The 13,617-nt window shown below is 41.9% G+C and overlaps 1 protein-coding gene across 1 annotated transcript in view; it reads right to left on the bottom strand.

Annotated features, from left to right (window-relative positions):
- Positions 1-13,617, bottom strand: part of MED13L (mediator complex subunit 13-like) — a 367,925-nt gene that overhangs the window by 42,534 nt on the left and 311,774 nt on the right. The window contains exons 9-14 of the mRNA XM_006865509.1: positions 12,503-12,607; positions 8,396-9,124; positions 7,424-7,649; positions 6,312-6,417; positions 5,882-6,006; positions 2,525-2,624 (exon numbers count right to left, since the gene is read on the bottom strand). Of these exons, the coding sequence (XP_006865571.1) occupies positions 2,525-2,624; positions 5,882-6,006; positions 6,312-6,417; positions 7,424-7,649; positions 8,396-9,124; positions 12,503-12,607 (1,391 nt within the window). The remainder of the gene's footprint in view (positions 1-2,524; positions 2,625-5,881; positions 6,007-6,311; positions 6,418-7,423; positions 7,650-8,395; positions 9,125-12,502; positions 12,608-13,617) is intronic.

Raw genomic sequence — 13,617 nt, 5'->3', positions numbered from 1 at the left:
AAATGCACAGATTCTAAAGAGTGAGGAGCAAAAAGAATGAAAATCTTCTCAATACTACTTATACTGAGTCAATGTAGAAATAACGAAATGCATGAAGTTAAAACATATCATTAAAATGAATTTCACTGTTTCTTTTTACATTTTAAACTGTGGCTATTATACAATTAAATGACAACACCTGTTGCTCTCACTTCTTCGGACACTACTTCTCTGGACAGTGGATTTTATAATATGTGTGCCTAAGGCAATGTCCAGTCAAGTTGTTGTAGCGATGAAACCTCTTCTGAGGGGATTTTCACTGGCATTTCTTAAGAGGAAGTACTTTGTACGTCCACAAGCAGACACACAGATACTTAGTAGAAATTAAAAGATCCTTTTAATATTTGTACTAGAGTTTTCCTAATGCTACGATTTCTGTGTTAGGTTCCAAATTCATTAATATTTATAACGTAAATCACAAAGTCAGCCAATCAAATTTCCCAGCCGCTCCATGGGAGACAGATGAGGCTTTCTGCTTCCAGATATTTACAGCCTTGGAAACAGGGTCACTCTATGAGTCAGAACCAACCCCATGGCACACAACTACCACTACCACTATAGATAGGAGTCCTGGTGTGGTGTTGTGCTGTTGGGTCAGAAGGTGGCACTAGCCAGGGAGTGGCTGTAGCTTATCAGAACCCTCTCCTGGCCGGGGGGCCACTTGGTGGTTCTGAAGGAAATCAGGGAATGCTAAGTCACTACTATGCACACCGCCGTATTAGAATGATGTCATACTGCTCTATAACCTGTGGGTGGTATTTGGCAAGATGCCTTCTCTGTTTTGTAGTAGTACATAAGGAGTTTACCCCACTTGAGGGGTAGAGAGAACAGAGAGACACAGAAGGGAGAATGCCCAAGAGAGCTCTTGAGAGCTAGAGAGGGCAGCGGTTAAGCGATGACCTGAGACCCCTTCCTGAGCTGACTGCTGTTTTGGTAAATAAAGCAATGAGCCGTCTCCCCACCATACTTTAAGTGTTCATTTAGCTGCCTGATCCAGTGAACCTGTTAAGTTGGGGTGCTGAGAAACCCCAAACTCCCACTCTCTCCAATACACACTTAAGATAAGCACTGAATTACTAACCCCAAGGTCAGTGCTTCAAACAAATCAGCTGCTCCTCCACGGCACGTGACAACACTATAAGGTGCCCTGGTGGCACTGTGGGTAAAGTGTTGCTGGACTGCTGAACGGAAGGTCACTGGTTCACCCAGCAGCCACTGCACTCCACAAGATGGACAGTTCTGGAAACCCTCTGTAGGCTCACTGTGAGTTAGAATCGACTACATGGCAGTGGGTTTGATTTTTTTTGGGTTTTTATGTTCCATTATAAAAGTTTGAGTAACTTCTCTTTGAAACAACTCAGTTTTGAACAGAAAGGAGAGCACACACTTCTGTCCTGGGCACTAACTAGCATGCTAATTGGTAACGGACTCATCTCGGACAAATGACCTGAGATTTCATGTATCACTTAACGTACAACAGGGTAGAGGGCTAACCAGAGTTCAATACAAGGGCAGAAATCCATCCCTCTGACCTAGTCCAAAATGATTCTATCTCAGTGGCGTTTCTTTTCATCTGTGAGTTCCATGTTTGTAAAATTCTGCAGTGCAGAGTAGTAAAATAAGAAAGATGTGTAATTAAAAAAGCCACAGCAACTGGCTGGCTATCATTATTCATTTTCATATGTGTCATGCTTGAGAAAACTTTGCATATTTTAAAAAGCTATGGATCCACTAAAGCTGTCAAAATGCAATCTCTGTATAGTTCACACTTGTACATTTGAGTAAGTCAGAGCTACATTTATAGGGTCATAAACCTTTGTGACTCATCCCTGTGACAGGGTGGGCTTTCCCCTCCATTTGTTCTCATTACAGCTGAAGTAATGAGAAGGCATCACAGAATGATTTGCAACACAGTAAGGGTCCTGCTTCAGAGTACCTACTTAAGTTACACCGACATGCTTTTCTCTGCTAGAACAACGTAGGGTAAAGAACCCACTAGAGAGAGAGAAAAAAATTTTTTTCTTCCAATCTAAATACATAATAAAAACTAGGTGATTTCCAAAAGAAAACACAGAAACTTTACTTCAGCGTGCTAAATAAGAAGCACAGAAAATATTCATTATTCTGTGGTGTTAAATGTATGAAAATTGAAACAGAAACTCTTCGAGTCATTTCCGTGAAAATCACTTGAGCAGCATTTATCCTACTAGGAAAGCACTATTAGAAAACCAAACTTAAATATATTTGTTTGTTTTTCTGTATTTTAAACCATAAAAGAAAATTCTTAATTTGAAAGCAAAGGAAAGGAATTCAAGCGGCCATGCTCCCTCTTAGGTGACTGACTCCCATCACCAGAGCCACAGCAAGTCACACAAGTTGTAGTTCAAAGTTGGAACTGTGCCAAAGGAAAGAGAGAGGAGAGAGCCTGGAGACTGTGGGGAGCTTCAGGCAGTGAGGCAGACCACGCTCAGCTTGTTCCACTTACTTGGTGGATAAGGAACAGCAGTCCTTGCATCCTTCCCAAAAGGTCTGTCTTCTGTCCCAACTGGAGGCATTTTTGATGAGCGCAGTGCAGGTGATACAGCCTAAGAGCAGAGCATCAATGTTACAACAGAGCACGCATCTGTGTGTGTGTAAGCAAGGCAGACATCAACCCTTTCTGAGTGTATGCCAAGGCGGACTTAAAAATGAAGAGGTCTTCTTACATAGAGCTCAGGGGCAAACTAGAAATGCCAGCAGAATAAACAAAGGAACTGGTTACAAGCTTAGCAGGTAGGAGACACAGACTGCTTAGGGCTTTTGTTCCTGGATCTGGTGAGGGCAGACTGCCACCAGAGCAGAAGCAGCAAACCCTTCACACATCTTTCCTCCTGGTCATTAGAGTGGGCTCACAGACTCCAGGATTACATTAGGTGGGCACCTCCAACTGGACTTGGCAATGGGTTTGGTTTCCCTTTAGTGTGGAGGCAAGCAGCTCAGAGATGACCTCAAGCCCTCCCAAGTGACTTTTTCCTCCTTTTCACCATGACAAACCAAGTATCTTCTCACAATTGACTACAACAGTCACCAATGATCTTTACAAAAAATAACCTTATCACATAAAATTACTTAAATATGCAGAAGGTTCTTCTCTGATCTCTTATTTAGAGTCCCTTATGAGGCAAGATCATCTTTAAGAACGCAAATGAATTTACTTAAAAACTAAAGACAAAATAACACAAAGGAAAAAAAGATGATTACACCTAGACGAGCTTTTGATTTTAAGTGTTTTTCCCCTTTTACAAAATTAAAAGGTAAAATTACATTCAAAGACATTAGAGATGGAGTTCAGTCAAACGACAATTCGTGTTACTAGCATGATGAATCAGCAAATGGTTTTAAGGTAAACTGTTCACTTGATGTAAATGCTCGGCAAGAAATCACAGTTAAGTAGCAACACTCATTCTTGAGAAATGAAAATTAGATTTAAAATGTTCAATTGTCCCTTACATATTGACATTACTAAAATTATATTGCAATGTCTTATAGCAAACACTCAATCCACTAGTCGTTTGTACTTCATGCAGATGGTGACTACGGATGCAGATGGTGTTTGAGAGGGGAGCAGTCATGAGCAATGGTGGCTCAGGTTAACATGGGGCCACTCGGTATGCTTTCCCTGCCTTTCCCCCCTTCTGTTTCTTTAATTTGTGATGGCTTTTCTTTTCATACTTTGCACCAAAATCATCACCAAAGACGTATCTCCCAACCCTTTGTTGTTGTTGTTAGGTGCTGTAAGTCAGTTCCAACTCACAGTACCCCCTATGCACAACTGCCTGGTCCTGCTCCGAAGACTGGCATCGTGGGCAATAGACAGCTTTACACAGATGTTGCTGTTAATTGCCATCAGGTCAGTTCTGACTCACAGTGACAATTCATAGTGTCTCTAAGGAGCAGCTGGTGAGTCTGAACTGCCGACCTTGTGGTTCAGTCCAGTGCCTATCCTACACAGTGCCACAGCAGGACTCCTTTACTAAGACTGCTGTTGATAAAACGTCACTGAGTCGATTCCGACTCCACAGTCCAGTGCCTATCGTAGAGCGTCATACCAGGAGTAAGGTTCATAAAGGACGTCCAATGCTTTGACCAGCAATAAGAAAACTTGTTGATTCTTCTACCAAAGTTTTTTCTCACACTGCCACGTCCTTTCCTTGCACTCACTCACACGTTCAGGTCCTCATGTTTTCATCCACAAGAGTTACCCTGCAATAGTTCTGCTATGAATCAGAATGATATGCAGCTCAGTTCTATACTCAGCAGTCACCCGAGGAACACACTACATCTATAATACAGTCTGAGTTTGGCCAAAAACCTTCCTAACCATCACTCACTCTCCTCAACATCAGAAAAGCAGACCTAAGTTCCATTCATTATTCTGCCCAAATCCTTTGACTTTTTTCATTTTGTTAACTATAGCTGCTGTTCCTTCCCTTGCCTCTCATTGGCCCCAGGCTTTCCACAATGCAAGTCAAATCCATTCTTTGAGAACCTTATGGACTCATCATCTTCACATACTCATGACATGAACGGTGTATATTACCTGTGAAGCAGATATATTTTATTTTTAAAGAGCAATGAGTCTTAGGAATGTGATTGCTACTTAACCATAAAGTCTTATCCGTTAAAACTTAAGCCTCCCCTGTCCCTATGTATCTGAACCTACAGCTTCTTCAGACTCGGGCCTATGCAGTAATAAGGTTATTGTAAGCTTGATGGTGGTGGTGGTGGTGGTAGTGGTGGTGTGCTGTGGCGTCGGTTCTAACTCACAGTGACCCTGCAAAGGGTTTCTGAGGCTGTAAGTCTTTATGGAAGCGGAAAGTCTTATCTTTCTCCCATGGGAAAGCTGGTATTTTCAAACTGTTGACTTACTGTAAGCTTAGTATGTTACTTCTCCTTAAGTCTGTGTCTCAAGTATGAAGGTAATAAGAGAATCATTTCTGTAACCTCCATAGTTAGGCGTAGTACCCATCACAAAGTAACACATCATCAGATGATTAACAAAGTATGTAAAATGGATATAAAGGGAGCCATCTAAGGATCAACCCTAGAGTCTCCACAAACAATGGGCACGTGCCTTACCACATTATTCCATAGTGTGCGTGATATATGGTTTTTCTGCAAACTATACACCCCCTTGTTTGTTAGTTTCTTATGTACACCCTGTACATTATATATGTCATTTACATGGACACACTCTATGTGAGAAAACAGTGTATTCAGCTAAAGGAGCAGAATTGGCTAGGAGGACAAGGACACCGACGGACAGACTCTTCGCCCAACTGTTACTGAAAAAATGACAATTCTTCTCATCTCTCACTTTAAGCATGTGATCCCTTATATTCTTCAACTTATAACTGCATAAATTCCACCACCTTACTATTATGTCACATTCCTAGTATCAGGTTTGTATTATGTAGCTATCAAAATGTAGATTTACCTCTGACCTATTAGATAAACACACAGAATTTGTCAAAATTGACCTAGAGGAACTACATTAACATATTTCTATCAGCCCCATGGTATTTAGTAGGAGTTATTAATATAAATGTGAAAAACTGAAATCTTTACAAGAGAAATCATAGTAAAGAAAAAGGTCTTCAACAAAGTTCAATGTCTTTCAGATACTATACACTAGTAGTTTCTGAAATTCTTTCTACAAACAGCAGCATTTTTATGAACATTCAAAACCTAAAATAAGTGCTCCCAAATTCAGTAGCTCACACTACAAACATGCCCTGAAAGTGCACCATCAGTGTCCTCCCTTGGAGGGAGACTTCTGTATGTGAAGGTATGGCACACTCACCCCAAGTTCGTCGTCATCAGAATTATCAAAGATGTTGTCTAAGTCATGCAGGGAAGGTGCCAAATCTGTCACCTGCGTAAGGCTACTGGAGCCAGCTCTGCCAGCAGCGTTATCCTGCCGGACATCTGTGGGAAAGGAGGCAAGAGGAGTAGAGTAAGCAGCTTCACCGAGGGACAAGGAGTGAGGAGAGGACACGGATCTCAATGCACAAGACCTGCCTGTCTTCCCTACAGCTTTAATTCAATTTAGAAACCACTATTTGAAAATATGTTTGTCAGTTTTGAAAGGAACTGAAAAACAAGCTAAGAAAAAATACTAAAGATGAGATCAAATTATTGCTACTACAGTAAGACTATATTAAATTGAGAAGCAACTCTTTGCATTTTATTTTAGCAACAATCCAAGTCAGGCAAATAATCATTGTACACACCTGTTTTAGTAGCAGAACTGAAAATAGACATGGCATTTTTCCCATCAGGCACCGGCGTGGAATGACCTGGTGTAGTGACATCCTTGGTACCAAATCCATCCTCTGACTGTGTAACAAATTCAGCCAAACAAAACACATGAACACCAACCCAAAGTGTGCAATATGAGGGAAACACAAAGAATTAGAGGGCAGAATGGAACTTGTTATGAGCACAAGTATGATAAACCATGGTCTATGCAACCAGAGGAAATCAAAGAGATGCCCGTTGTCCTGAGCTGAAATAGAACCAAGAGCTCCCCCATGTCCCCTTTAATCTGGATGGGCATTCTAAGGGAGTCAGGGTTTTCTGCCTACATGATACTGGACTACAGACCAGCCTGCCAGGGTGGTCCAAGCTGCCTTTTATAACATCTTAGACACGGAATTATGGATCACACTTTCTCACGCTATCCAGATCTCTGTAAAGGAGGAGTCTATGAAACATTGTCCTGAATCAAACTGACCTGTTTTGTAATTGTCCTCTCTAATCTACTCTCAAGAATACTGCTTTCACTGCCAAGTATTTTAGTGTCTTTAACTTTAAGGTTAAAAGACAGCAGACACAACCAGTACTGTCAATAAAACCAGTAAAATTAACCGTGACAGCTTGTGAAGAGTGTCAATATTAATTCAGGGAGCTATATCGGTAAAGCGTGTAGTATCATAACCACAATGCACGCTCAGTATACTAACAGCAGATAGTGTCACCGTTTCATTATTTGTCTTTCTTCCCCCTTTACATTTCAGGTATTTTTGAATGTTACTTAAAAAGAAATAGGGAGCATAGGCCAACAAGAATTAGCATATGAGAAGAAACATGCACCAGACGAGCTACAGCCTGGAAGATATGAGGCTTCATTTATGTTCGGCTGACTTTTAAACAAAGGTGAGCCATGACATAAAAAGAACAATACGTTGTTCAATACAATAGTACCAAGAGCATGAGTATGGGGGCACAGCAATCAGGCAAGACTATCTCAAATGTTCTGCCTCAAAAACGTCTTCCCACAAGCGTGCTGTTGCCATAGATAGAAGTCCACACCTTGCGGGACCCTCTCTAGGTCAAATGGTACCTTATTCTTTTTCAGGGAATCTTTCTCCGCGCCTTGCTTGCATTTCTTGTTTGCTGTAAAGATGTATTTTATGTCACCATCCTCAAAGGTATATGGGTCATTGACTTCTCCCAAACTCTCTCCAGGTTGTGGGGTGAGAGGCAATGGGTCCAGGAAGGGGAGCGGCTGCACTTGAGGCTGCTTGTCATGGCAGATTTTAAACCGTTTGTTAGGCTGTGCTAAGAGTCTGAAAGGAAAAACAGACGATTTCATCAAGATGAACAAGGCAAGTGATTTCAAAACAAAGCCAAAACCAATCCCCCACCAAAGCTGCAATATGATTTTAAGCATTTATAGGGCTGACATTAAAAAGCACAACTACTAGGTGAATCCCTTTTGGAGATTATATTCACTATGAAATATATGGTACTAAGCAATGCCAAGAATATGTGGCTTTCTTCCTGATTCTGTGGGATCTAGGGAAGGCGGCCTCAGTTCAAATTCCACCTGTGTCATTCACTAACTGCAGGACCTCGGTTTCTCAGCTCTGAAGTGAAGATAATCATCAGGTTGTGGTGAAGATGAAATGAGACAAGCCGTGTGAAGTGTTGAGTATACCAGGTGGCTCCCAAGTACTATGAAGTGGTAGTAAGTACTATGACTAGATGAATGCTACATACCTGAGTGTATGCAAAGCCTTCCTCAGGAGTGTCAACAGCAAGGAGGTGCTGACAGCACTGGGGAAAGGCGCCATACACAAAGAGCGAGGCTTTGATTAACATAAGTGTAGATAAAAATAAACAAATACATAATAACAGTACAATGTCCCAAGGAAGCTTTCAGTGTGTTTCCATAATGATGTGTGTGCCAGCCTTCATGAAGCACCAGGCGTTGGACTCCTAAGTCCTGTCTACACACACACTGCTGTCGAGAGGGCTGAGCAAGGAGTGGGGAGGAGGCTGCGCCTGGGCAGGGGGTCTGCCAGCGCCTTACCTTTGCAGTGCAGTGCTCTCTGCATTCACCTCCACTTTGCCATCACATCTCTCGCCCTGGAGTTCTGGGGGTCTGAACTCAACATCTTCACTGGGTGGGAGGCAATAACTGTGCCACCGCTTCTCTGAGGACTCTGGGTTGGAGGGCCTGATCCCACAGTATAAGGCTGTCTCGCTGACCTCTGCCATCAGAGGCAGTCTTTGGCCAACAAGGACAGTTCTGTCATCCAGAGTAGACAACGGCTGGATCTCGATGCCATTTCCACAGAGGGCTGGATTCACAGGGGCAGATGGTGGCTCCAAACTCTCTGTTTCCTGACCTCGTGGCTGAGGGCTGAGGGTTGGCGGCAGAGGGGAGATGGGGGAGCGAGGGGAATCCATAGGATTCAGATTCATCTGCTTGCTTGGATTTCTGGAAGGCACGGCCATTTGCTTATCATACTTCCGACTGCTTGCCACCTCTAAGGAGGAGTCCACCCCTGCCAACCCCAGCTTTTGTCCTGGTGTATCTTGCTCCATGCATAACTCTTCAGCCACAGAGGGCCTGTGGTGAAATGGTATCAAGGGTCTCTTCTGCAACTTGTCTCCCTTTTCCTGTCTGTCTGTTGTTTTGTGCTTAGAAGAAGCAGGAGGTGGTAAAGATGAAGATGATGATGGTCCCGCAATGAACCCTGGTTGAGAAATTGTGGGAGGTCGATTGGGTCCTGCTGCACGTTTTAAAAGTTTATGCCTGAAATAAGAATGAAAATGCAATCAACAAATGCACAAATGAAAACCAATGCATCATCACACCATTATAAAGTGATCCCTCTGCCAAAGCTCTGTTGGTTTATGCTCACATTACCTGCACAAATTCAGCTACTAGAACTCTAGATTTCTTTTAAATTCCAAACCATTAAAAGACATAATGACTTAATCATACGCAAGTTCAGGAGTTAAGAGAAAAATTCAAGAAGGGCAAACTGCTAATCCCTGCACAGTTACCAACTTGAAAACTCCTCAACTCTTTCAAACTTGGTGAGGACTTCAGATAACCTATTCTTATGGCATCTGATAACCTAGAATCATTAAGTTTTCTGGCCAGATTTTTTTTTTTTAAAGTTACATTTTCTATATAGAATAACTCTAACCCAGAACGACTTATACAGGGTTGCACTTTTGTACACTAGCAATGACACACAACTCTCTTCCAAACTGTGACCAACACTGAACAGGGTAAGTACAGTGTACAGGAGAAAGTTCACATACCACCATCATCTAAGACACAAGGACACACGTGAGGATGACACAGAGTGAAAGGCTGTGAATGAAGACGAAAACAACACACACACACACACACACACACACGCTCTTCAACCACCCAGCAGGACGAGCATATCTGCTTACAGCCTAACACACTTCTTGGCAAGCCTGAGTATGAGAAATTGCTCAGTTGAGGATGCCAAGGTTTAATCTGTGCAAGAAAGCTATAGCACGTCAGCCAGCTCCACCCAACATAGAAACCACTGGCAGCAAAAACCATATACTCGCCTGCCACTAGCGCAGTGACTCTCTGAGGCCACTAGGGTGACATTAAATTACTGCTGCAATGCATTCAACGATGCCCGAGTGGGCAGTAAAATGGATTTGTGTGGCATCAACGGATGGTTTAGTGGGATAGCAGGATGACCGCTCTGCCCCCTAAGACCACTAAATAGTGTGAGGAGTAGACGACTCTATAATGGGCTTTGTGATCCTACAACAGATAATCTCAAAAATCTCTCGCCAAAATCTTTGCTACTCTAAAACCCCCAAATATCCTGACTTTGAGGGCTGTGTTAGCTACTGACCCAAAAGCTAAGTGTGCTGCAAACCTTCAAGGCACAGTGCCATAGCACGCTACAAATGTCTCTATGCACTGAACAACAACTCCTCCAAAAGACCTCCACTCTATCTTCTCAAGGTGCTTATTTTAAAACTTAAGCTTTAAAATTATCTTACATGAAACTCTAATTTGGATTTTCTCAGAATTTAATCACACTAACTCTCTGATAAACACTTCCTGGCAGCCTCTTCAAAGTAAGGACTTTTTGTAAATGGCTAATTTTATAAAGTCCGTTTTCCAACTGTATTTAATAACTCAGCTCTATATTGTGAAACAGCTATCATTAAGAAAAGAATATACCAGTAGGCTAATAGACTACTCGTTGCAAATCTCTACCCAGGAAAGAAGCATGGCTGAAGCAGGCTGCAGCTCTGGGTGGACTGGCGATGGGAGGGAGTGTGAGGCAGGCCCCAGCTGTGTAGAAACAACATAGTGACAAACAGAAGGAAGAAAGCAGAGTGCATAAAACAAGACATTTCAAAAGAAGTCATTGTAGAATGGGGAAAAAAATTAACGGTAAGGTTTCCAGGCTGAAAAGATTGGGGGGGGGGGGGGGCATATACTGAAATAAGACTTCCCAGTTTGCTGAGAAACAGACACAACAATATAACACATATAGCCACTTCCATGCCAAAAATACACAAGACCAGAGTTTGTGTGAGAGGTCTACAGATCAATATTTGGAAGTTAAGGGAATGGTGTCATGGGCAGCAGAGCTACAAGATGGACCTGAAGGTGCAAGAATCAGGAAAGAAAATGGAGCAATCATACCAAATGGCAAAGATGGAACTTTATTTGCTTAATTACACTTGAGACATTTAAAAAAAAATCCAAAGATGCTAATAAAAATGTGACAGAAATTAGCAAGATGGGTTATTTCTGTAATCAGAAAAAAAAAAAAATCTAGATCAAGAAAATAACACAAAAAATATAAGATGAAGGTACAATGAAGTCGTACATACAAAGGGTATATTCCATGTACTTGCTAAAGGCAGACACTGACTTGGCAGTGAACTTTTTAGAGGTCCATGTTAGTGAAAAAAGAGCTTTGATTCTACAATTCACAATGACCTAGAGACAAAAATGAGCACTCAACTGTAGTATTCTATTTTTGTGCCAAGACCAGAGAGAGACCATCCTCAGAGAGAAGACTCTTAATGAGCAACTTCTTCAAAAACATCCTCCCAGGAAAAAAAAAAATCAATCCTGGGCTTCATTAGGCGTATACTTGTAACATCTCTCAACAAAAAGTTGACTACCAAGGCAGAACCATACCAAAGAGAATCAACTTAAAGAGAAGGGAGGACAGAGGAAGGTGTCAAAATGGTTCTACTGATAAAAAGTGACAGTGAACACATGCACACACATTTATATATATTCCTAGGGGGTACATGAACTACCTCCCCACCCTGGAGTCAATTCGTTTATGCCACATTAAGAGTCTCTGACTAAACTACAGGAATAGCTGGCTATCTTCTAAGCATACCTCTCTAAAGTAAGCTTAAAACTAACAGGACCAAACTGAGAAGGGATCTTGGAGGCCAGAGCTAATGAAGACTCAGCAGTACATACTCTGAGCAGAGGGGCAAGACTGACGTTGACAGCCACTGCAGAAAGCTGAGTCCTCATAAAGACTTGGGACAGAATAAGATGTTTTATTACCACAAGAAGCAATAAGTCATGACAACTACATGAGAAGCACACACATCTCCTATGGACAAAGGCTTGGGGTCCTATTCAAACATCTAAATGAGTGAGCAAGCAAGAGAGCCCATGGCTGCAACCAACTGAGCTTTTAGTATCATGACCAATTATCTGATGCAGCCATACAAACATATCATCACTCCTACCAACCATGATGACAAAAAAAAGAAAGGATCTAGTGAAGCAGTTTACTCCAAATCCTAGCTAACTCAAGTAAAACTGTATTCAAAAGGCTACCTATGTTTCAGAATTTCAAGCAATTAAATAACCATTTAGAAACATGCTCATGTCAAACTTTAGTTCTGCAGTAGCTGAGCTGAAGACATACATGGGTGGGAGCAATTTGCTAAGAGGGCCAGATGCCTTGTCAACATGACGGGATCCTCAGCAAGTAAGAAGAAACTGGACATGTCTCCTTCTCTACTGGAGGAGGAAAAAAATGCAACAACCAAGAGGCAGGAAAGAAGGGGTAGAGAGACCTGGAGAAGAGCCAACAACATTGGCCATCACTATCCAATTCCATTTGACCTGATTACCCACCTGGAACAAGAACAGCTAACTCTTTGGGTCGGATCCACAAAATCCCAAGTAGCAGGATTGTTAGCAGGCTCTTCTTCAAGAGTTGGAGTTGACATTTGGCTCCTCCTAAAAGGGTTAAAATGTGATTGATATGTAAACAGGAGACAGAGATTTTACTTCTGTGGAGGGGCATGTTCATAAGGCTTTCATATAGTGTACACAGTAATGATATCCTATTGGCATACGCTCAGAGCAACCCAAGACCTAAACGACCACTTGGTTCTATGCAATAGAAGCAGCAGGATTCTTTTGGTTAAATTTAGTAGTTTAACATAGTTAAAGTAGTATCTAGCGATCTCAGTTGTTGCTTAAAAAAACAAAGGAAGAAAAAGGCCTGTTAAACTAGGTAGAAATAACTTGTAATACAAGAGGGCTTTAAAAAGCTCATGAAAATGGAATAAAAAGATAATGGAATTTTTACACCAACTTTCTGAAGCCCCCTTGTACTTGGCCAGCATTTAAGGACAGCATTTCACCACTGTTACTATCAAGCAAAGGACAGAAATAAAAAATGTGTCCTACACATCACTCATAAGTGATAGCAAAAAGTGGATAGCTACTACTAGTCTGCTGCAAAAATGAGAACGCAGCCAGTAGCTTTGGATTTCAGATTTTGCTACAGCTGAGAGTGACCGCCTGGTGTTCGGTGTTCCCAGAGCTCTGCAGGGATTGCTTCTGCTCTCCACTGCCCCCCCACCTCCCATGGGTTTTAGCACCCTGCACTGTGTCCCCGAGAGAGGGACCCCAGTCTTCTAGGACTGATGGAGGGGAAAGCTGCTGGTGACAAAAATCAAAATGGGTGAGAGGAAAGGAGAAGAAAATGTGAACTTGGAAATGAGCTAGGCACTGCAGATAGAAGTGAAGAAGATATTGGAATTAATTTTTCTAAAGAAAAAGACCTTTTTCTATTTTGCTTTTAAGTGACCAGAGAGATGCCTTTTTAAATTCAAGAAGGCGATGTGTGATTTTTAATGGCAAAGTTTTTGGTTATATCTACTTCTTTAGCAGTCTATTCTAAAACCAATCCATAGGGAAATAACAAGATAGCATGTATTTGCTAAAAGCTGAGTCCAAAG

Source organism: Chrysochloris asiatica, unplaced genomic scaffold (assembly GCF_000296735.1).
Source record: "Chrysochloris asiatica unplaced genomic scaffold, ChrAsi1.0 scaffold00078, whole genome shotgun sequence".
In the NCBI taxonomy this organism is placed as follows: Eukaryota; Metazoa; Chordata; class Mammalia; order Afrosoricida; family Chrysochloridae; genus Chrysochloris; species Chrysochloris asiatica.
The sequence above is the reverse complement of the archived record's forward strand: the minus strand, read 5'-3'. Positions and strand labels throughout refer to the sequence as shown.